General features: G+C 41.4%; 1 protein-coding gene across 7 annotated transcripts in view; it reads right to left on the bottom strand.

The window, feature by feature from the left end:
• Positions 1-972: 972 nt before the first annotated feature.
• The window catches only part of sh3pxd2aa (SH3 and PX domains 2Aa), a 141,952-nt gene continuing 118,821 nt past the window's right edge, over positions 973-24,103 (bottom strand). For 4 of the 7 annotated variants that reach the window (XM_035958058.2, XM_023292083.3, XM_023292078.3 and 1 more), the window contains 6 exons: positions 16,937-17,054; positions 14,160-14,563; positions 14,021-14,035; positions 12,107-12,156; positions 11,619-11,738; positions 973-10,432 (listed from right to left, as the gene is read on the bottom strand). In XM_035958058.2, the coding sequence (XP_035813951.1) occupies positions 8,417-10,432; positions 11,619-11,738; positions 12,107-12,156; positions 14,021-14,035; positions 14,160-14,563; positions 16,937-17,054 (2,723 nt within the window). In that variant the 3' untranslated portion in view covers positions 973-8,416. The remainder of the gene's footprint in view (positions 10,433-11,618; positions 11,739-12,106; positions 12,157-14,020; positions 14,036-14,159; positions 14,564-16,936; positions 17,055-24,103) is intronic. The other 3 variants (XM_023292082.3, XM_023292079.3, XM_023292081.3) reach the window with 1 other exon arrangement.

Below are 24,103 nucleotides of genomic sequence, written 5' to 3'. Positions count from 1 at the left end.
AATCTGATGAAATCTGCTTTCAAGTTTGGTGATTTTGTCCCAAAACAAAGTTTTCAAGGGTCACAGCCCTGCAATGCATTCTGGTAGCGTTGGTTGGCTGTCCCTCATTTACATAAAGGTAAGGTCGAACCTACTTTATGCAAATTAGAGGTGGCCATTGTAACTTTCCAATCAATATTAGTTTGAGATCCGAGAGCAGGCGGCTTATGAGTGAAACATTCGTCCAATCAGGTGCAGCCTGTGTTTGTGCAGTTGTACAAAGGTGCATACTGTACTAGTTTCTTATTCGAAAATACCTGTCAGTCATCCATTGTGATATTGTGAATGCATCCGCAAACGAAGTAAGTCATTTTGTTCTGGAACTGAACCTGCCAAACACCAAACCCTAGTGTCAGTATGATTTAAATGCTCAGTACTTGCAGATGTCCTTCCAGTGTTAGAAGCTGATAATTATCAATTATTCACACATGAAGTGAGAACTTTTCCACCATTTGTCTATAATTCATGTTATTGACCTGCCAAATCCTCCTGAAAACCTGCATATTTCTTTTAGAACCCTGCCCGGGGACAGAGGTGGAAGTAGATATTTCGCATTCATTTGGACAGAAGTGATAAATCTTTTGCACACACGTTTGGACACAGCAGAACAAAAATTCTTGTCTCTCCTCTTTAGTGGGGAACTGGGGCTGCAAGAGCTCGTTCGTCTTCATTCATCGCTCTCAACCTCCTCACACTTTGCTCTCATAACTCACGCCTCGCTATATATATCCATGCATGTTGCATTGTTCTGCTCCTGCACATCCCAACTCACTTAATCTGGCCAGCACAATAAGGCGAATAAAGATAAATATCTCAATCTGTAATATTACTGTCACATGCTATCTAGATAGATCACGAGCAGGGAGGAAGGGAGGAAGGGAGTCTTTTTATCTGCAGCAGCACATGTGAGGAAGAAATGAAAAGGAGCCGGTGTAAAACAACAAAGATAATACATTTAATATTGTTTCTCTTTTGGGCAATGCGAGATACAATGTAAACATGTACAGGATACAAAAAGAGGAACAAGACTTGTCAAAATGAAACGGTAGATAAGAAAATGCCCTGTTTTCAAAAGGAATGCACATCCAGTCATTTCATTTCATGCTAGTGCACAGTATGCTGATGTTTTGAACAGACTGCCACCGGGGAAAAAAACATCCTTTTACCTCCTCACTGCATATCCTTTGAAAACAAGGTGTTAGCAAGGGTTAAACACAATTTGCATAACAACAATGGTTATTTTTTTAAAAAAAGGAAAATTTAAAGAGAAAATGAAAGAATAGCACCTCCTTTGGTCCAACTCAAGGCCTGTGGTTGTTGTTGTGTTTGGTAGCAGATTGTTTTTGTCAGAATTTACAGTTCAAGAGCTTTTTTTTTTTTTGACACGCAGCGGGGTGGTGACAAATTCTATCCTATGAATGCAACAGTGAGGCTAAAAACTCCACCTTTTACTATGAATCCACCTCAGCTGTCACTCAGCATCAATTACTCCTGACAGCTCGCCTCCGCCACCGAAACGTGGCAGAGGAGCTCCCACGCAAGAAAGGCAGCTCTTGATTAGGAAGCCTTAGTAGCTTCTGACTGGCTGAGGTTAATTAAGACACGCTGTTGTGCTAATTAGAAACGGGGACTCAAACAGAGACAAAGAACGGCGCCACGGAGACGCAGTGGAGCGCCTCATTCCTCGACACAAGCCTCTCTCTCTGGAGCTCGGCGACGGCTCCCGCTGATGCCCGCTGGCACCTCAAACAATCCTGTGAGCAACTTTCCAGAATGACATAAATAATCAGCATTCCCACATTCGCAGGGGCTTTTTAAAAAATATGTATTTTCCACCCCAACTGCTTGAGAAAAAGCCCCGCAGCGTCGCTTGTTCCTTTCTGTCTTTTCTCACACTCAAACTAGACAATAATTTAAAAACCTACAAAAGCACCCCCCCAAATACGTCCCACCTGCACCCACACACTTGCTAAAACTTTCCTATCAAACCTTCCTCCAATCAAGCACAGCTGAGCGACTTCTGAAGTCCCCCTTTTGATTTCTCTCCTTTACAATTAAAGCTTGTTTCATTACAAACCCTTCAAATCCTGTCTTTTACATCATTCAGTTATTTTCCCTGCAAAATCACAAAGGAATGAGGGAGACAAGAATCCATCATTTGAAGTTTTTTTTGTCTTATTCCAAAAAACTTTTTCCAACACGCTGCTCAAACTCTCTCACCCTCAGGGCTACATGAGATCTGAAGACACTGGCAGTAAAAGAAGCTAAAATCAGACGTAGGATCGGCTCTGCAGCTCTTCTGCGAACGGATGGGAGGCTGAGAGAAGCTGTTGCTGCTGGAACGTCAATTCATTTGTCTCTCTGCACCACAATTAAAACATTGTTTGATGTAATAAGATTTCACAACTCAGGTTTGGAAGCAGAGAGCTCATTAGTCGGGTTGGTTAGCAGGAGTTTGATAGAAACGGGCCTCTGCATGTTTCAGGTGGAATTGGTGCCCATCGCCCTTTCATCTCCATCGAAGCTCACCTCCTCTCACTGCCAGAATCCGCCATCTGATCCATCTTCTGTCTCCCTGCATCCCACTCTCACTACTCTCCTATCTGACCTTCTCTTTTCTTAAGCACACCTGCAAAAAAAACCATCTCATCGTGCTAAAACAAACTCAAACGCCCAACCAGAAGCCTCCGAAGTGGCGCCATCGTTTCAGCGGGAACAGACGGTTCGGCTGTGTCGAGGAACGTTTAAATAAAAGAGCTAAAGGTGTTCCATGCCTGAGAGAAACCATCCATTAGTTAGAATACAAAGAAAGGGAGGAATGACACAGAGCTGTATCACCCGGCAACTGCTGCACTCACTAAGTATGCACTGTTTCAGGCAGTTTGCATACAACTGGGACATACTACTATGTCATATTAGAGCACCTAATTTCTGATGTTTGAAGTCATGCAACAAAGAATGTGGCATAACTGTGCAGAAGACTGTGGGTCAGAATGGCCAGAAAAGTCTGGATGTAGTGGTGCATCTGAGTATTTTTGACATTAGATGTATTGAGACAAGCCTTTTCTGTCGTACTATACTAGCATAGTGTGGTAATAAGGATACTGGCATGCACATATGCATTTCTTGTGGCGGGAATGATTCCTCATCATCACTTGGTTACCAAATATCAGCTGAGATCGTCTGAACTGGTGAAAACTTGTAGGTGTTGGCAAATAAGCTCATTCACGTTGTGCTGACAGTTAGCTGAACAGATTGATACCACTCTCATGTCTGTACACTAAATTTGAAGAGGAGACTGTTAGCCGAGCCTATGCTAGGCTCGGCTAACAGGAACCAGTAAGACTGGCTTTGTCCAAAGTTTTAAAAAAGTCCTCTACAGCTCATTAATTAACACAGTATTTTTTGTTAGTTTAATCAAAATAACAGCTCAAGTGTAAAAACACCAAGTGGAGTTTTCAGGGGAATTTTTTCTAGTGTTTCAACCTATTATAAAACCGCCACTTGTCTTTTCGAAAAAGGACTTGTTCACACCTGGCTTTTAAATGTCTTCACTCCTGACTGGATCTCACTTCAGCACTTCATATGAACATAAAAGCAGAATTTCTGTTTGCAGAGACCAAAAGTGTTGTTGTTTTTAAATCATCGGAAGGCAGCAATGCACTCATGTACCTAGTCTGCTGGAACAAAAAAGGAGGAGAACAAATCAGCAGTTGTTGTTGTCGCCTGTTTATGTACTTTAAACCCTCTGAATCCCAAAGCTGCCGGTTTAAAAAGGCATGCTGTCTTTAAAAATCTTCAGAATTTCACCATTTTTCACAGCCAAAAACAGTAAAAACAGAAAGAAATGTCTGGCCTGTAGCTTCATGGAAGTCTTTGAACTGATCCTCTGTGACAGACCATTCCATCCAAAAATGAACCAAATCTAAGCAAAATCACAATATTCGCTATGATCGGTTGCTTTCTGTGCTCCTCAGTGCAACCATGAAGCCATGACTGCCTCAGCTGTGACCAAGAGTCATTTGAGGAAAAACTCAGGAACCCTTCAGCTGTACTGGGCTGAACTGCAGGCTGTGTTTACAGGCAGGAGAAAACTATGGAAACAGTTATATCCACAGCATGTCTCCCATTTTTGTTAGTGGTTGGTAAAATCTGTGAGCACTACAACCCCCCCCCACCCCCCACCCCCCACCCCCCGCTTTTCTTTTTAGGATTTATGACACTATAACTGTGCCATCTGGCACAGAAGCTATTAAAACATTTGTGCAAATACTGCTAAATAGAGCAGACATACATAGAACAGACCACCACTGAATGTCTCCATATCTGTAATGTCTCTGTCCACTTGTGATCAGATCACTTGTTAAAACCAGGAATGAACAAGGCCGTGGTGAGTTTTTGAAGAATTGACAGGTTTTTGACATTTTTCAGTCAGCCTTGCTGTTTTTCTGCTCCCAGCTGTTATATTAAAAGATCTCCTCCAAGAACGTTTTAAGACACATTAAAATACTGATTGGAATAATCATAATTAGCATTAGACATAATTTGCAGCAGAAAGTATGAAATTAACTGGTTGTAAATCATGTCATGATAAGCTAAGCTCCTTCTCCTCAGAATGTTAAAATACTCAGATTTTTCATGTAAAGTTGTCATGTAGTGGAGGTTTCTTCATCCCACCTGGTCTCAGCAGCATATTAAACACTGGTTGGTTTCAAATTATGATGAAACAAAATAAAACCCAGGTCAAAACTGAGCCATAGATAAAAGTGGGAACAGCCTTCTAACACAGTAGCATAAGAATGATATCAGTCTTTTCCTTTAACTGTCAGCAACACAGCAAATAAGGGATTTTTTGAAAATTTTTTGTTAAAGGTGGAGCTTTAAGAAAAAAGATTTTTGGACACAAGCGCCAAACAAAGCCGGCCTGGGCTCAGCAGAGAGAAAAATAAAAGATTTTTCTACTTATGGTGCGAATCTAGGAAGTTGATGGATGGAACTGAGGCGGCCTGAAGAAGCATTCACCTCGCCGCTCTCTTGTTTACCGCCACCAACGTCACTTTGCCCCATGACGGTTCCTGGCACAACGTCACCCTTGCTGTGGAGATTTTTGAGGAAGAAGCCGCTTTGACAGCAGTGGGTTAAATGTCAAGAGAGGACACAGTCCAGAGGGAAAACAAACCAACAAACAGAAAAAAAGAAGAAGAAGAGAAGAAGAAAACAACAACACAGAAACTATCAAAAATCCATTCAGGCACGAACGTGACAGCTCAGAGCAGGGCCACAGAGGCCCCTGACGACGGGCCCGAGACTCTCCATCTGTGAAGAAGATCTCAGATGACTCACCGCTGTGTGTTTCTGCCATTCACAAATCACTGTCCACTGCTGGAGCAGCAGCTCAGTTCATCACGTCAGGAGTTAACGAGGTGTCACATGCGGCTGCTTTGGTCCAATGACTTCTCGGCTGCTTTTAGGGCCTCACACATCTGCTCTTTCAGACAGACTCAAACATGACACACTTGAAGTGAAGGTAGAAGCTCGTGACTGGCAGTTTGACCGGGAGCGTCTCCTCCCAGCACATGTAATGGCAATGTTCTGACATTTTTTTTCCTCTTGTTGAAGCATGATGTGTTGCCGTTTTTCTTTTTTTTGTTGTTGTTTTTCTTTTTAATCATCTATTGCACATCTCCTCGTGGGTACATCTCAGAATTTAGAGCAAAAAGAGGAAATTTAAAAAAATCAAAGAATAAAGATAGATGCTACACAGCTAAATGTATGCTTGACACAGAGCGATTCCCTTGCAAGTAAGTTCAGCTCAATCAAACAAAGGGATATGCAATAATAATATGTGCTAGAGCGAAATGTTAAAGAGTGATTCAACACATTTACATAATGCCTTTGTCTCAATGGAGGGGCGGCCTCATTAAATACATTAATATAATCATAAATGAGGATTTGTTTGGATTTTTGTCGACTGCTGTGGCAGCATTTTGAATTCAATCCTTGTGTTAATCGACTGTAAAACAGCAAAAAATAATGCTTAGAATGAGGGAATATGGTGATTGTCAAACCATGACACAATATTAAACTATTCATAATAAATATGCTTCAATCAGGCATTATGTAAAGCACAATAAAGATGAAGGAAGTGCCCATGAATTGCTAAAGTTGCAGCACAGCATTGAGAGAAAAATTTCCCAAAAAATAAATTATTGCCCAATACAAAACAAAACAAAAATTACAACTTTCAGCTGCACTGAGATTTTTTTTTAAATTAGAAAAACATTGAATTTCTGTACAGTTTTTGGGGAGACTCACTGACCAGCAGTGCTTTTCTTATTGCACTGAGGTAGGGAAGCTATCCAATCGTCACACAATCATGTTGTAGTGCCTTTAAGCTTCCACAAGAGGTCTCTGTTTCTCCAATTCTATCCAGAAAGACTTCATTTGTTCCTCTCACTTGAGAAGAAAAAAAAATTAAATAACTACAAAAACTCCACCAATAATAAATAATATGCTGAGTATTTACTGCATCTTTATATTAATGCACTATAATTTTTTTTAAAGTGCACTAATCCACAAAACAGAACCACTTCATTCCTCATTATTGCCACTGTGTGATCACAGAGTAACAAATGAACAAACAAAAAACAAATATGGTTTTGCTGAAATAGATAACTGCCATCTAGCAGGTACTGTACTTTAATACTATGATACTGTCCAGCAGAAACATAATGAAATGTTAGTGTTCAGCCTCATATGTATGGAGAGCTCACACAGTTCATTAGAAAACGTATTTCAGCAGTCTTGAACATCAGCCGTTTGAATTTTGAAAGTTGTATTTCAGCTCACTTCTCTACTGTGGGTGACTTATTTCCAACATTTTTCATTTATACAATTTTGAAGATGCGACAAACCTAAACTATGAAACAAGATAATAAACTGTCAAGCCCAATACTGCACAGCAATTTATAATGTTACAATTTAGTTGTTTATATCTTGTTTGGATCTATAATTTTACTAAAATGTATCAAGTGCTTCCAGAAAAACTTTTATTTTTCAGTTCAGAAACCTCGTTTTAGGCATTTTGGTGAACAAACTGTATAAGTTGTGCCATAAATAAACAGCAAAATCACAAAAAACTGCCAATGAAATGATATTTCTCTTTGGTTGATCACATTTTGGGCAAAATGCTATGCAGATACATCCCTGGGATTCAATTATTTCACCGCATTTCCAGTACTTAATATATCACCGCAACAGCGGCTTTATTATATTTATAGAAAACTAAATATATACAAAATCAACTGTTCCTGGAGCTAACAATACACTAAAAGTTTGTAAACTGTGTTCATCTTTTGAGGTTATTACCCTCCCAGATATGAGGTGGTTTGGTTCTGGAGGTTGTTCCTATAACATCCGACTGTTTCAAGTTTTACAGGTTTTTTTTTTTTTTTTTAAATACATTTGTTTTCCCAAATAGTTACATCTGGGATTAAACACATGGATATTAACATATCTCTGTGTCTTTGCCAATTAATCAGATCAGAGTACCGACTCTATATATGTTCACTTCAGGTAGGAGCTTTCACTTTTCCAAATCCAGGCTGTCGGTGGAAAACCGATGTCACAAGAAAGCAGAAATAATTCTCTAAGGAAGACTGGCATCAACACAAGACGCTGCAACATGAACAAACTAAATAAAAGTCATGATAACAAGATTTAAATACCGTCTTTGATGACTTGTGGCTTAAAACGAATAAAGCCTCTGGTGACTCGAGTTTCTTAAATCTGTTTATCTTTGTTATGTCTGTGGTTCGGACCAGTTAGAGCATTCTAGATTTGCACTTTGTTTGCGCTCAGTGGTGGAGCTCTTCATTAGAAATACTCCTGGTGGTGTTCGTAGGACTATGGCACTCTTGTAAGATTTGGTTGGTTTCATGTTTTGCCATCCACCATTTAGGACCTCCATTCCGGTGATCAAATACAAAAGGCACTTATCGGCCATCATAGTCAGTGATGGGCAGGTATAAGCATAGCCATTACCCTGCTCAGCTTCTGTACGACCTCTTTAAGAGGTTATCGCTCCCATTCATACTGTTTTATATCTCAAAGACATGGTCCTCATCAGTCTTCCACATATCTGCTGATCATTCCCAGGCAAAATATTTAAAATCTTCCTTTTTTGTATAAATTTTAGTAAACCAGCACTAAAAGTGTCCTTCCTCATCAGGTTAAAACATTTCTTTTTACACTCATAAATGTACATTTCCATGGACATATTGCTTACGGGAGATTGCGGGTAACATTCTTAAGGAGTGATGCCACCCAGTTCTTTGGAGACATCAGAGGGGTGAGGAAAGGGGGAAAGATGTGGGGTTTATTTTTTCCTCTCTAGGTAGTTGGAGGGGACCCAGCCCTTGCGGGGAAGCAGGCTGTCCTGCACCTGGCAGTACCACCATCCATTGGGGTTCCTCTCCAGAACCTCCAGGCAGGTGCCCTCAGAGAAACCCATCGTCTCCTCGTCGCCACGATAGTCGGCAATAGACACGTACACGTCCCTGCCGAGGTTGTTGTGGATCAGCTGGCTCTTCTCGATGGGTTTGGGTCGGACTGTGGACACGGGGATGCCGTTGCGCTGGTTCACTCGAGTCAGGGCGTCCTGGACATTGCTTGTACTGAAGGCGCTGCCTGAAGAGCCCAGGCTGGAGCGCTCAGCAGGCCTGGTCTGACTTTCAACCACTACATGTGGACGCACAGTACTGAAAGAGGCATTTCGGCGGACACCGAGAGTGGCAGAACCAGAGCCATAGTGGTCGCTCCTGCCAAGGGAGTCGTTTCTCCTCAAGGACCCCGTCATGTAGTGGGTATCCTTTGCTGGCTGAGTTGTGGTCACAAATACAGACTGAGGCCTCACCGCCACCTGGCGTACCCCATTCCTCATCCGTACACCTCCGTTAACCATCCCAGATGGTTTTGAGAAGCCGCCTGGAGGCTTGGAAGGAATCGGTGGAGTGTTCCTTCTTAGGCTTTGATGCTGGGTCAGACTCTGAATGTTGATGTTATTAAGGGCCAACACATGCTGCTCGTTTTTCTCGAGGCTGTTGGACTTACTCCCACCACTCCCGTGTCCATCTGAATCCAGCCCACCAACGTCACCTACCTGTCGGACAGGTTCCAGGTAGTATGAGGGAGCCCAGCCCTCCTCTGAGCCCCAGCGGATGTACCACCAACCGCTCTCCTGCTTCTCCAGAACCTCCACCTCCACCCCGGCTGGAAAACTGATCTCAGAGTCCTGGACCTTCTTATAGACGTCCAGGGAGCGGTACAAATTGGGGCCTTCCACATCTGAGTCACCACGGCTGCCTTTGGAGTAAACAGAAGAGAGATCTGAGGTACTACGTGAACACATCGAGTCCTCCGAAGAGATGACGGAGGCAGTTTCTGAGTCGTCCCCGCGAGAAGGTTTGAGGCCATGTCGGAACTGACTCGTAGGCCTCAGCTGCCGTCTCAGAGAGGTGATGTCCATCCTCTCTGGGCTCTGTGGCTCTGATTTGGTCAGAAGGGGTTTAGGTCTGACAGAAGGCTTGGGCCGGGTCGAAGGGCTCTGGCCTATTCTCTGCTCCACATCTCGGTTGAAGTTCGGGCCTTTCTTCGGGCCTCTGCTCAGTTCATCTAATGAAGAGTGGGAGCTGTTGTCCTGGGACCGGAGGCTGATGTCCATGTGTCTGCCCAGGGTCTGGCTTCGCCGATGCATCTCTGGTGTCATGGTTTTCATGGGTCTACCAGCTAAAGGTGAAGATCCGGATGGTTTTCGTGGGACTGTGGAGGAGTGGTAGCTCCTTGGGGAGCTGGGCTCGCTGGAACCTTTAGCTAAGGTTCCTTCAATGCCACTGCTTGGCCTGAAGCCATCGTTCTCGTAGATACATTCCTCTTTAGTGACCTCCTCAACGGACCTGAAGGAGGTTCTTCGATGAGTGAACACTGGGGAGGCCTTGCAGACAGGTGGCGAGGCTTTGCAGGAGGGAGGCGAGTTGCGGTACTTGTCGCCAACCACGCTACTGATCTTCACATCCAGGGAACGGTCATCCTTCAGAGAATCAACGTCAGACTCTCCTTCACATCCGATTGCAGGAACATCATATTCTGGTTCCTCGTACACCGGCCTGCTCGGTGGCTCTGTGGCTTTGGAAGCAGAGTTAGCAGGAGGGGGAGCCTCCTCTGAGTCTTGCTTTTTGACGGGCGGAGCCGGCGGTGGGACTTTGGGGCGGGTCAGAGTGCTGGTCCGACGGCTGAGGTTGGGCTTCTTGCGTTTGTCAATGTACGAACAGGGAGCCCAGCCTTCCATCTCTCCGATTTGCACATACCACCAGCCCCCAGGGTTCTTCTCTATCACCTGCACAACAAGGAGATAACAGCAAGTTAGCAACAAATAGTTGTCAAATTTGCGAGAGAGAGGAGCTACATGCTGAATTATAGCAGTATACTGGGTTCAGTCCATGCAGTACTTTGCAGTTCTTTGATTAGTTGCACAACATAAATGAATCAAGTAAAAAATGGATTTGAAGCTTTCATTACTGTTTTTTTTTTTTTTCATAATTAAAACCGTTTTATTTTTCATTGTTCATGTTTGGGCTCCTGCAGGTTACTCCCCTGGCTGCAATATTATTATTAATAATAATAATCTTTATTTATAGGGCAATTTTCATAGTCATAGCAAAATCATACAAAAAAACATAAAAATATTAGGATTATCAAACTTAATTAAAAATACACATTAAAGACAAAAAACCAAACATGGTGTATAAAACTTAATGACTCGTGGCATAAACACGTTTTTAAGCTGAATAAGAATACAAATTAAGCTGTTCCAACACGTAAGGGAAGATACATTTTGTAATCAAGCCAATGCAATTTCCAGAATAATGTCAACACAACCCAACAAACATAAAAAAAATATTCATCTAAATCAGTAAATTAGATTGTTTTGTTTGTTTTGCAACAATGCATTTTTTAATTGGTCCTTTGAATTATTTTTTAGAGTATAGAAGCAGCTCTGTGTTGTAGTGTACATTCAGTTGCCATATTTCTTAATTTGCAGTGACAAACATTTTGGTGTTTATCACTGCAAGTCCATAAAAAAACACTCCACTTGTCTGGTCAATTTCATTTTAGACATTCAAAAAGACTTTATATTTAGTTTAGCAATATAAATACTTTTCCATACTCTCTTTTCTTTTTTGTAAACTTCTCCACACATGCCAGTTGCTAAAACCAAATTCTGAACCCCGAGTAAACCCCTAAATAAAATGAAAGCTGATTGTTAAATCTATTACCGTCTGTGGTTGTTCAGATTTATCAGCTCAGCATCTTGTGAAAAACACCCTGAAGGAATCTGAGTTCTTATCTTTCCACCTGAGTCTCTGCAGAGCGAATTCTGTCTGTATCATCACATTCAAACACGAATCTCAAGGTCGTATCTGTATTTCCTCAGCCCTCCCCATCTACCCGGGGAGCGTTCAGCTGACATGCATATTCAATAAGCTCTGTCTCATCTCGGCGACAACATTGTAGCCTCTTACATCAGCCTTTTGTCCTCCACGGAAACTGATGCCATCGGAGATCGAGGACTGGAAATCTGCTATGGTGTAATACTCTGCTTCCACAGCAGGAGGCTCTGGTGGTTTGGGTAACTGGAAACCCTGCAAAGAAAACAGGAGAGTGATGCGAGCAGCTGACATCATGTCCAGCCAGCAACTAAATAAGCCTCACTGAGAGGATGAAAGAACATGAGACATCCTCAGTCGTTTCCAGAAATGATTCATGGTTGCATACGGCAATAATTTATAAACATGTGTAATATTTAAGGTCATGCAGATGATGAAAGACAGACTGAAAATGTGTGTAACTTTGCTCTAATGGTTGCTATGCCAACTCCTGCAGTAACTTGGGACCCAATTAGTGTTTCTTCTTTTTATGTTATTATTTTATTTTCTGCTATTATACTGGCTTTGAAATATTTTTCAGTCACAACAAGAGTAGGGTATTGCTGGCTTATAAAGTGTCTTACCAAGTTGGTATCTCTTCTCGGGGGAGGTTTTTGCCTCAGATTTGGAGACCCTGATGAAGAAAACAACATCATATTAAAAGGGACTCATCCTACATGAGGTACAATATAAACTAGTAAGCACAATTTTTCTTTGCTGCTTCATTTGTGTCTTAAAGTGACGACATTCTGCACAATATTTGTCATACATGTAAAATTGAACAGTGCTTCAATACATAATAATGCACTAAAAAACTAAAGTAAGTGAAGTTCCTTTATATAGCACCTTTCACAGTATAAAGTGCTTTACAGAGAAAATCAACATAATCTCTTAAAAATAATGAGGAAGCAAAAAACAAAGCAACAGTAGAGCCAGGATAAAAAAAAAGATAAATAGTCATATTAAAAGTAATAAGAACATACAGATTCAAAACCTAAGTTATAATAGGTGGGATGAAGGCCAGTTTAAATGGATAAGTTTTGGGTTGCTTTTTTTCAAGCATCAAGACTGTATGACGAACATCTATAGGTAGGGCATTCCATAGGGTAGGGGCCACCAGTTCAACGGCACAATCTCATTTTGTTTTTAGTTTAAACCACTAACCTTTTGTCAGAGGATCTCAGTGAACTGGTGGGTATGTAAGGTTGGAGCAGCTCAGAAATGTAAGCGGGTGCCTGACTGTGTACAGCTCTGTATGTGAAAACAAGAAACTTGAAGCAAATCCTGAACCTAACTGGGAGCCAACATATAGAGTGTGGAGTGGGGGTGATGTGTGACATCCTACCAGACCTTGTTAGCAGCCTTGCAGCAACGCTCTGAACTAATTGTACACAGTCTAAGGATGAATTGTTGAGACAAGTGAAGAGGGAATTACAATAGTCTAAACGGGATGAGATAAGCGTATGAATACCCATTTCTAGCAGAGGCTGGGATACAATGGACCTGAGTCTGAGTGAAAGAAGCAAGTGTGGACAATTGAACTGATATGGTTTTCAAAGTGCATTGACTGATCAAAAGTGACACCAATACACTCAGACACTTTTGGAGGCTAGACTATCTGGACCAATAATTAGAATCTCACTTTTGTCTGGATTAAACTATAAGTAATTGTTTGTCATCTAGTCCTTAGCAGTGGTATGAGATGTCTTCAGATTTGCTCATTACCTGACCAGATGGAAGCAAAGCGAATAAAACTGGGCCCAAGACAGATCTTTGAGGCACACCACGAGACAAGGCAGCAGTATCAGAATTGAAGGAACCAGGTGACACCGAGAAACTCTCCTCAGAACGGTAGGAGGAGAACCAGTCCAAAGCACTACCAGACACACCGACCCACTGTCTAAGTGTCTCAATCAACATCCTGTCATCAGCAGTGTCAAAGACTAAACTGAAACTAATTTAATTGAAATCTTGATGTCAAAGGGAAGAAAAACGTAGATGTCAAGCCAAATTCATTAAGTTCCTTCAAGTAGAATGAAGTTCTAAATCAACAAATGTGACATTTGAGTTGTAATGTCTTATTATGTATTATTATGATGTATGCAAAGATTTTCTATGATTTTTAAACTTAGTTTTTGCTGTCTGTGATGCTTTAGGATCAAAATTGGTGTTAAAATGTCTTCTCAAAATCACTTCACTCAACTCAAAGTACATCATAATCTGGTGCGTACTTATCCTTCAGTGCTGTTAAATGCAGTTCAGACCGAGGACAGGTCAAAACTAACACAAAAATGATAGTCCATCCAAACCTCGTTAGTTTGCCAATACATGAAGAAAGTTCAGCTGTCGTCACATTACCAAAAAGAAGTGCAGTTAGTGAGTAAAATGAAATCCACACACCACACCAAACCCAAATTTCCATGTTAAATCACCCACAAGTTAGAGTGACAGTCGACTGTATGTTAATAGATTTCACCACCACCAGCCATGTATCTTACCTATAGCTTCAAATCCTACACAAAAGGAAAATGACACGTCTTAATGTTTCACACAAACAAAACCGTCCTCCTCCTCTTAGCTGCAATTCAACTGGTTTATTCACTGACATAGAAATCTAAATGATCTCCTAACACTCACCGATTTCCACTCTGTGCGGAGCCACTCTTGCCACAGCTGGAGACCCCGGCTCTCCTCTCGATATATTTTCATTGCGGGCGGCGCTCGCTGCTATTCCCAGACACGGACTGTTGGTGTCGCGGCCGGCACTCAGCCTCCTGCCCGTCTCAGCGTTGATCTCGGAGTTGTAGGGCATCGGCAGGCTGATCTCGCTCTTGGAGATGTGGCGCTCTGGGGTGGTGCTGCCCTCGCCGTCCGTCTGGATGTCCTTCTCGCTGACCGACTTCTTCTGCAGCAGGTTGCTGATCTCCATGATGTTGCCGATGATCTCCACAGGGCCCGTCAGGGTCTTCTTACGGGGGGAGAAGTCCTCTTTAATTTTCTTCAAGTAGGAGGCTGGGGCCCAGCCCTCTTTTCCCAAGTATCTGTGGGTGAAACAAAAGAGAAAATGTTTAAAGAGCTCATATGATGGTTTTTGTGTTTCTCCTTTCTTTTACCGTGTTATTTAGCTGCTTTTTTGTGCATATATGAGATTAGGGTTAGTTATTCTCAGCTCCTTACATGCTTAAAACCACTCATGTCAAGTCCAGGATTTTCTTCTGTTCTTTATCTAAGTCAACATGTAACGCATTTGTATAATTCCTGACTAGCAGCTAGTTTGACCCTAAAACAAAGAATGAACAGCTATCTCACAGTCTGCAATTATTCTGTGGAAACCAGAAAGTGCCATAATCTGCTGCACATGATTCAAATCAAAATGCTGCTTTAAGCCACCAAAAGTTGGCATAGAAAGTTATATGGTTATGCACCTCAAGCACCATAAAAAGCATCACTTTTTTGACTTTTGATGGTGTTAAAAGCAGCGATTTGCTAGCTTCTGACTGCATAAAAAGTGCCATTCTAATTAGAGTGCTTTAAAAAGCGGTACTTTTTTGGTCCTTTGTTGGTATAAAATGCACCATTTTGCAAGTTTTGGCAGCTGTTACCAAGCTGTCTGCTGAGTGACAAGATTTGTAAAAGTGTTGTTTGAACATTAAAGCATTAGGCCAAAAATAAAAGTCCAAACCCGTGACTTTAACCATTACTTTTTTTTTTTTTTTAAAGGAATGACTGAGTACAACTTTTATGATCTAATATGTAGTAGGGTCATGCCATGCCAACTCATCTAACTCTGCCAGTTCATGTTTTCTTGAAAAAATTCTTGTGAAAACTTTGAAAAAGTTCATGGGACCTTGCAAAATCCTAAAGCTGTACTCTAAATACTTATGAACATTAAAAGTATGACCCTTGACATTTATAACAAATTAATAACAGTAAACAATTTTCAATCCAAATGAAGAATCCTGAGGAAATTAGAAAAATTCATACCTCCAATAATTTTCTCTTTCTTGCATTGCATTTTAGATTAAGTATAATATCTATGTTGTTCTGTTGCATCTGGAAGTTTTTTGATTCTCCATAAAAACCTGACTGTCTTGACAAATGTAGCATCAGAGCTGAATAATCCACTTTTTAAAGGTATTTTGGTTTTTTGACACTTTATTAATTGGAAATATTAAGGACAGATATACAAATATGCCCTGTTGTTCCTTCACAATATGATGAATTTTTGAAAATAAGCTCATTTTTTATACTTTTCATATATGTAATTTTACATTTAGTGACTTTATTTCACAACGTTGGTATTTTTACTACTTTGTTTTCAAGATTTTCTATCTCTGTGTGATGTAGACACACAGAGATAGATGTAGACACAGCTGTGCCTAATATAATGACCGGGGAGGGTCATTATATTAGGCACAGCTGTGAAATCCAATGCAATTCATTAGGACAGATCAAGCAGTACCCACTCTGATCGCCCTAATAAACATAAAGAAGAATTACCATGTTTTTGACAAACAGGCAAACTCTGAGGGCCAATTTCCAAAAAAATCACAACTAAAAATGTATGTAGAGCAGAGCTTTGGGATCTTCTTTGGTCACATACAGATTTATTTCCAAGAAAACCTGTGGCAAGAACTGACCAAGTTAGGCTGAGTTAGCAGGGAATAACCCATCAGTGGAACCGTAAACTTCCCCAAAATGGATAAATAACTGAAAATTTCCACAGATTTTCCATCATTTTAATCCTCTGAACACGAGCAGCCAAAGGCAAGTCAACAGATTGCGTAATACCTGCAAAGAGCCACTGTTTCCCTGCATTTCACAACTTGTTGTTATGCTAAGTGAGTCATTTTATAGTGTTTGTGAAACAATAGGACATGTTTCAAAAGCAACTCTGAGTCACTTCCCTCTGGATGTGCCATTTTCTGCTCTGAGATGTGATCTTCTCTGTTCAACCTGCGACCACAAGGAGTCACCACAACTGCAGAAAGCTGCATGTATGGACTTCACTGCACAGAGAAGAGCAGCATGACTCAGATGCACGTTTGGAGGATTACTTTCTGTTGCTCCAAAATGACTCGTTCTGCATTGAATACGCTGTTTGAACAAGCAGTTTGTGTTGGACATATTAGACAGTAAATCCCGGATACGAGCACCTTTATCAAGGGCTGCATGTTTGCATGAGATGCCACAAGGCAGCATGTGATAGTCATCAGCTGTGCAGTGGAGCCTCCAGGGACGTGAGGAAACAAACCACTGTCAGGATATGCACACTGGCCAAGTAAACAACACACACACATGTGCAAACACAGACAGATGCACACAAGCAGACGTCAGATCCACCAGAAGGCAGGAGTTGATCCGTGGAGGTTTGCTAATGGTTTCTTCTTCTACTGGGTCCATTTTGCACCCACCTGATGTACCACCAGCCCTCCAGGTTCTTCTGGATGACCTCCACGGTGACCCCCTTTTCAAAGCTCACCTCATCTTTGCCCTGGCTGGCGTACGGCTGTATCGTCACGTATTTCTCCTCTGAGAAGAAGAAGAAAAACACACAAAATGAGTGAAGTGTTATCATTGAACAGTCTCACATTCAGGGGTTAAACTGCTGCAGAGTTTCCCCGACTTGGGTTTTTTGAGGGGAAAAAATGGCGAGTGTGACCTACTTAAAATGCTATTTTCATACCAACACAAACACAACCCTCTCCCCTTTGTCCCGCACGATAATAACAAACAGCTCCCTCTACTGGCCGCCTGTTCCTCATCCATCCTTGGCCTCATTCGAGCTCTCTCAACCTCCATCCAGATCTCTCGAGAGGGGAGATCCCTCTTCAAGCAGGGCCTCCCTCGAGGAGATATTTGGGCTGAGATCCCTCTTCTCAGATCTCCATCTGACCGCCACTCTTCTCTCACGCTCTGCTCGCCTTCCAAGACCCTGTAGGGAAGGAAATCCTGCAACAGGCTTAACATGGAGCCAGAGGAGGTTTTGAGGATTTCAAGGCGAAAGGAGGGACTGGTTGAGAGGTCAACGCTGCTTCCCAGAAGATGATCAAGTGGTGCAATTCTTGAGTGAAACTGCGACAAGGAAAGACTGAAAACATGCACAGAGTGAGACAGGGGAGAATGTGACCTCAGATGTCTGCAGGGTTTGCTGGAGGAGAAATGAGGGGCAGGATAATATCTGGCAGGCAGGATAATATCTGGGAGGCACGCTTTCAGTCGGTGGGGTAAGTCCAGACGGCGGGGATTCGAGTTCCTCTGCTTCCTCTCATTGCAGAGCAGCTGAGGTCAGTAATGTGGAGCTCAGAGGAATGTCTGGACTCGAAACACGAGCTCGCAAAGCATGTTGGGTGTGGAGGTGAGTGTGCACGAGTGAGTGCTTGCAGATGGACAGAGTATAACAAACGGGACGACAAACGGAGGAATCTGCAGCCTAAATGTGGATGCTTGTTATGTGTGTGTTGGATCAGACTATTTGAAATGCAATAAGTTACTGAATACAAATTACATGGCATGTTATTTTGGGAACATGTAATGTAATCGGATTGGATTGCAACAACAACAAAAAAAAGTAACCTAATGTGCATATTTTTGGATGACTTTTGCATGACTTCCAAATATTGTAAATATTGGACTTTATACTAAAAAAATGAACGCAACCACAAAGTTCCACATATATTCTTTTTTTCTTTTTGACCCTCTTGACCAGAAAACTCTCAAAAGGCTTGTTATCTTTTTAAAATATCACCAAAATTACACCACTTGTTTGAGCCAGAAACTGTAAAAACACACCCATGACTCATTGTTATGTCTACAAACTAAAGCAAATCTAAGCTTAAAATCAAGATATTTTAGAAAAATCACTTTATTCTACGTCTCATTTAAAAATTAGCAGAAATTAAATAGTTTACTCCAACAGGATTCTGTGGGGAAAAAAAAGAGCAGAGAGGAGGCAAGTATGGAAACACATTTAATTCAGTACTTTTCAGTGCAACCAAGAAGTCATTTGTGACGCCGTTGTGACCGACAATCACGTAACAAAAATTCTGACTTTTTGGATGAACTGCAGTGCGTGTACACAGAGGGGAGAAGAGGTGACAACAGAGACTGAGAGGAAAATAAAACAAACTGGATCAATAAATTAAATGCAAGTTGATGGAAGACACATTGAGGGCAGGAGCTGGCCGAGGATGTACAAAATGTCTATAGCATTTATTTTCATTCAGTATTCGTAGCTACTGTGGACACTTGGAAGTTTCTATTTTTTGCAATAATAAAAAATACATAAATAAATCAAAGAAATTAAATTTAGAATTTTTCTTTCTTTTTTTTTTAAACTATGTCATTATAACAGCGTCACGCTGCGCAGAAGACATTTCTGAGTTCTCTCTTCTTCCAGACATGTCTGTTCTGTTTCCATAGAGGTGCAGGACTTTATACTGCAGTGATTAAAAATGTGACAGACAAAATGCGCCGAAACACCTCGGAGTTCAGAGGGTGAATCAGAGGCCACATGGAGGACTTATTAAACTGCAAAAATTCCATGTAAATAAAAAGGAATAAAAACTTCAATATCCATAAATCATCATTAAAATACCAAAACAAACATTAGTTAAGTCATGAACAGGACTCACTTGTAATCTGTTACTACCCAACCCTGCTGATACATGAACAAAACCTCTCATACTGAGTGAAAGAACAGAGTTAATGCGTCATGTGGTAAACTCCCCGAGGACTGGAACAAAAGATGAGAGATTGAATTAATCACGTCTATTAATCACATCTGTGTTTGTTTTTCATGAGCTGTGCACGAGCCTCCACCTCTGCAGGGACGAGTCGGGTCTGTAAATCAGATTTTTAGTGACATGCTGTAAATGAGAAGTCGAGGTCAGCGGCCAGTCGACCCCCGGACACGTCGGGACTTCCTGACCTGACATTGTGCCAACAAGAGGACACGAGCTGTAATTTAATTTCATCTCAAAGGCAAAGAAATCTGCGTCAGCAAACGTTGCCGCAGAACGCACGCCTGCTTTCTTCCATTAGCAAATTACATCTGCGAGGACATAAATCTTACGCTCTTTGTTTTTTGTCCTCCGCCAGCGCTGCTAAATCAAGCTCTATCTCAAATGTCTGTGCGGAGCTGTAAAACCTCACTCACCCAATTCTTATCACCGGCTGAGCCGTGCATTATCAGGCAGGGACAGCGGTGCCTCGGCTCACAAAGCAACGATCAGAAAATGAGGATGACGAGACAGCAGAGAGATAAGAAAGGTGGATTTTTGTTATCATAACTGTACTGGCACTTTCTATAGTCAAAAAAGCAAACTCAGGTGTACTGGCTGGTTTGATCCAGGCCTGAATGAAGCGAGTCGAGGCAGCATGTTGACACAAAGTGATGCTGTCACAAAGCGAAAAGTTGGAAAATTCACAAAAAAACTAAAAAAGTTGGGCACGACTGCGACGAGCAGCAGCTGCAGATTTCACGATGAGACTATTTTTGATGGTGGAAAAAGAGCTACTGGTCCAGCAGCTTGTTTGCAGCAACACTGTGAAACTCTTTTGTCCTCAGTTTCTCCCAAATCCTCAGTGGCCTTCTATGAGGATTTATCAATACGACTCATTCAACCATGTCTGCAGAGTGTGTCTGAGCTAAAACAAGGTTGCTGAACTGAACATGTTACACAACAGAGCCTCCAACAAAGTTTTCCATCCAACCAGACTTCATATTTTGGACACCAGTGTCTCCCTTTCAACTAAAAACGTGCAAAAAGCACTGACTGTATATAAAAGATGGACGAAGCTTCCAGGTCTGTAAAGTGAAGCCAGAGCAGAAGTGCTTTAACTGTGTGAACCCCAAAACCCACCATCTGGTTTGATAGGCATGTTATCTTTAAAAAATCACCAAAATTACACAATTTTTCAGAGCAAGAAACTGCAAAAACAGAAATAATTGGTGGATTTCACCTTTCCCACAACAAATGCATCAACCATGTGTGGGTTTTGCTGAGAGAATTTACATAATGTAAGATTAAAACTGTAATATTTCAGCAAAATCTCTTTATTCTACACGTCTCATTTAAAATTCTGCCATAAATGCACAATTTGTTCCAACCAGATTCTGCAAAAAACAAGAAATTCTGCACTCCTCATTGTAACTGTAAAGCCATTAGTGACTCAACTGTAACCAACAGTCATGTGACAGAAATTCAGGGACTTTTCAGCTGAACTGCAGGCTGTGTTTATACAAAGCAGAGAGGAAACAACAGCTTAAAAACATAAATAGTCAAGTACTTATAGCATGGAAAGCCACTAAATCCTTTTTCAGTATCTCTAACAGTTGTTGACATTTGGAAAAATGCTCCACATGTTGATTCCAGCTTTTCATTTTGTAAAATGAACAACCAAAGAAATTAAACTTTAGTTTTTCTTTTCTTACGATTTCTGCCATTCAAACTGTTTCAAACACCAAAGGAGACTTTTCTGGGTTCTCTTTACTTGTAGTCATGGTTGTGCTGTTCCCATAGAGGTGTAGGACTTTATATTGCAGTGAAAATTTTGCACACAGTGAGGAAAAATGGGACAGGACTAAAACAAAACAAAAACACCCAGTAACTGCTTGCATTGCTTCTAACAGTCAGCAGGACGCAGCTCCTCTGGCTGCTGCGAAAACAACATCAGTCATAAGCTCTTAGATTATTATTTATTGATGTGTTGACGATCTATTCATGACTATTTTTCTCATGTGTTTTCAGGTTGGGCTGACCACAGATTTCAGTAACGAGACACGTGAGGTACCACCTCGAGTTGAAAACAGACTTCAGGCCTCATGAGGACTGAAATTACAGTCTAAAGAAGCTCATTTCTCAACGTAGGATGTGGTCTCAGATGTGGTTTGCAGAAGTCTCCAGGTCCTTCTAGGGGGGATGTCTTTTAATCTCCGGTTAGCTTTTTGTTGTTGGAAAAATAGACTCGGTGTTTCTTAAAAGGTATGGAAAGCTTGCTATGGGTTGACCTTAACGAACCGAGTACAACAGGCCAATGGAAAAGAGTTTTGTATTCGCTGTCATGCCATAAATAAGCTGTCACTCCTGTTTTTCTCCCTGACAGAGAGATGCTTGGCAGAGTTTGTCTTTCTCCCCACTGCAGTGGAATAGATTTACCAACAGCTCAGAAAAGTGTTTGTTGTATTTCTCAAGGTCATAAGAGTCATGGAGGTTTTTCCAGGACGTTCCAGAAGGAAGTCTGATTGTACATATGAGAAAAGGACCTTATTTCTCCCTTGATTTGTGACCTCAGTCTTTGAGTTCATGGTCTCAATTGCTACTTTCAAGTCTGCTTCAATACAGGACGATGTTAATGCAGCACATCATGGTCCAATTCAGCGTGAACTAGATGATGAAGCAGGGTATGATTTACTGAATGATGGACATGATAATGCATAGATAAATGTAGCTTAGTGACACAATAAATAATGAGACATTTTTACATGACAGTATTGTAGGAATAACTTTGCTAATAGACTGAATGGGAGAATGGAGCTGCTGGACTCCCATTAAACTCCCACTTCCTCCCACTCTCTGGGTTTCTCTATGCTGGGATGCCACCTTTCCCCAGGTTTGGTTTAGTTCGGCAAATTATTAAACATTTTAACACGAAACTTGACACAAGAAAAACCTGTTCAAGATAGTTTTGTTATTTGTTCTCTGAATCTTAAGCAGCTCTTTAGTAGCAAAGCTCTTTAACTCTCTGAACCCCAAAACCCTTTTGAAAGACATGTTGTGCTTAAAAAATTTACAAAATCGCACCATTTCCCAGAGCCAGAAAATGTAAAAATGTAAGAATCAGATTTTCAACTTTCTGATCTTCCTTGCACTATTCATCCGTGATGTCAGTAATCAGTAAAGCTCGAAACTGTGATATTTCATCAAAATCATTTTACTCCACATTTCTCATTTAAAATTTCATCAAAAATAAACCCTTTGCATTAACCAGAGTCTGTAAAAAATGAAATAAAATCTGCACTCCTTGATGCAACTGGGACGCTATTAGCGACGTAGCTGCAACCAACAGTTAGATGAGAAAATAATTCTGTGACTTTTCTATGAAATTAGCATCGACCATTTCTCATGCAGTAAACTTTGAACTTTCAGGACCTCTGATTTTCTGGTGCCTCAGTGTAGTCTGTCTGCCGACTTTACCTGCTCAGTAATTGTTCAAAAACATTTTAAATGAAGTGAAAACACACCACACAAACTAAAAATGTGGCAGTTTAAATAAAGCAACAGAACAATGTGAGCTGAAATAGCACTTCAACCTCATAAAAGCGGAAAGCTAGGTGTCTTAAAGAGCGAACGCTGGAGCTCGGTAACTCGGCCTCCAGAGAGGTTTCATGCCCTCATTCTCTGGTGGCGACAGCTAGCCGGGTGACTCATCCGAGCTCCACAGAGGCCGAGGGCTGTCTGATTAAAACCAGTCTGCAGATTGGGCTGCTGTCCCACTTTCACACTTTCCATCGGCTCATTGGGGCCAAACCTCACTTCTCTGGGAGACGAATCTAGTTAGGTAAAACTCCTGCAGAGCTACTGTGCATGTTGCATATGCACAGTGGTAAGCCTTTAATATTTTCAGTGCAGGATTATTTGCTGTCCATCATCTTGAGTGTGTTTTGTATACTGTCAGCCACTATGCAACCTTCAGCATAAAAAAAAACGACATTCAACCTGAGTTTATCCAGTAATAGCTTTTCAGTAGGGAAGTTCTTTAACCCTCTGAGCCTTTAAAGCCCTTTGAAAGGCATGTTATCTTTGAAAAATGCCAAAATAACACCAGTTATCAGAGCCACGAAGTGTAAAAACAGAAGGAATCATTGGATGTTCCACATTCCAACAGTCCATGAACTACTCATTTGCAACGTGTCATTCCACAGGTAAAGCTTGAAATTGTGATATTTCATCAAAATTCTATCATTCGACATGCACGATTCATACATTTGCCAAAAGCAGACGTTTTGCTCTAACCAGATTCTGCAAAAAAACGAAAATTCTGCACTCCTTGATGCAACAGTGAAGCTATTAGCGACTGAGCTGCAACCAGCAGTCACTCTGTGAATTTTTGGCTGATCTTGCTCTTCTGGGAGACGTATCTAGCTAAGCAGCACTCCTGCAGAGCTACTGTATGTGCTGCATAAGCACAGCAGTGATCCTTTCATCTGTTCAGAGCAGGATGTTAGATATATAATATACATGTTTGCTGTATGTCATCGTGTGTGTGTTTTGCAGCCTTCAGAGTAGAAAAAACATGACATTTAACCTGAGTTTACCCTGTAATTGCTCTCATCTGATCAATAATTAATGCATGTGCTGCTGCCTGCTGGTCTGAGAAGCTGAGCAGTATTATGATAACGAGAAACAATGAGGGTTTCTACAGGTTTTGCAGACGTCCAGCAGCAGCCTCCATAAACAAAATAATACTACAAGGCGTCTTTTAGGCTGATCCTGGATCCAGACAGGTGCCTCACGAACAGTCTGAGGAAACTTTGAATCAGAAAGTGACGTTTGAGTTTCTCTCAGACATGCACTCAC

This window comes from Amphiprion ocellaris, chromosome 4 (assembly GCF_022539595.1).
Source record: "Amphiprion ocellaris isolate individual 3 ecotype Okinawa chromosome 4, ASM2253959v1, whole genome shotgun sequence".
In the NCBI taxonomy this organism is placed as follows: Eukaryota; Metazoa; Chordata; class Actinopteri; family Pomacentridae; genus Amphiprion; species Amphiprion ocellaris.
Note: the sequence above shows the minus strand (reverse complement) of the source record. Positions and strands in the feature narration are given on the sequence as shown.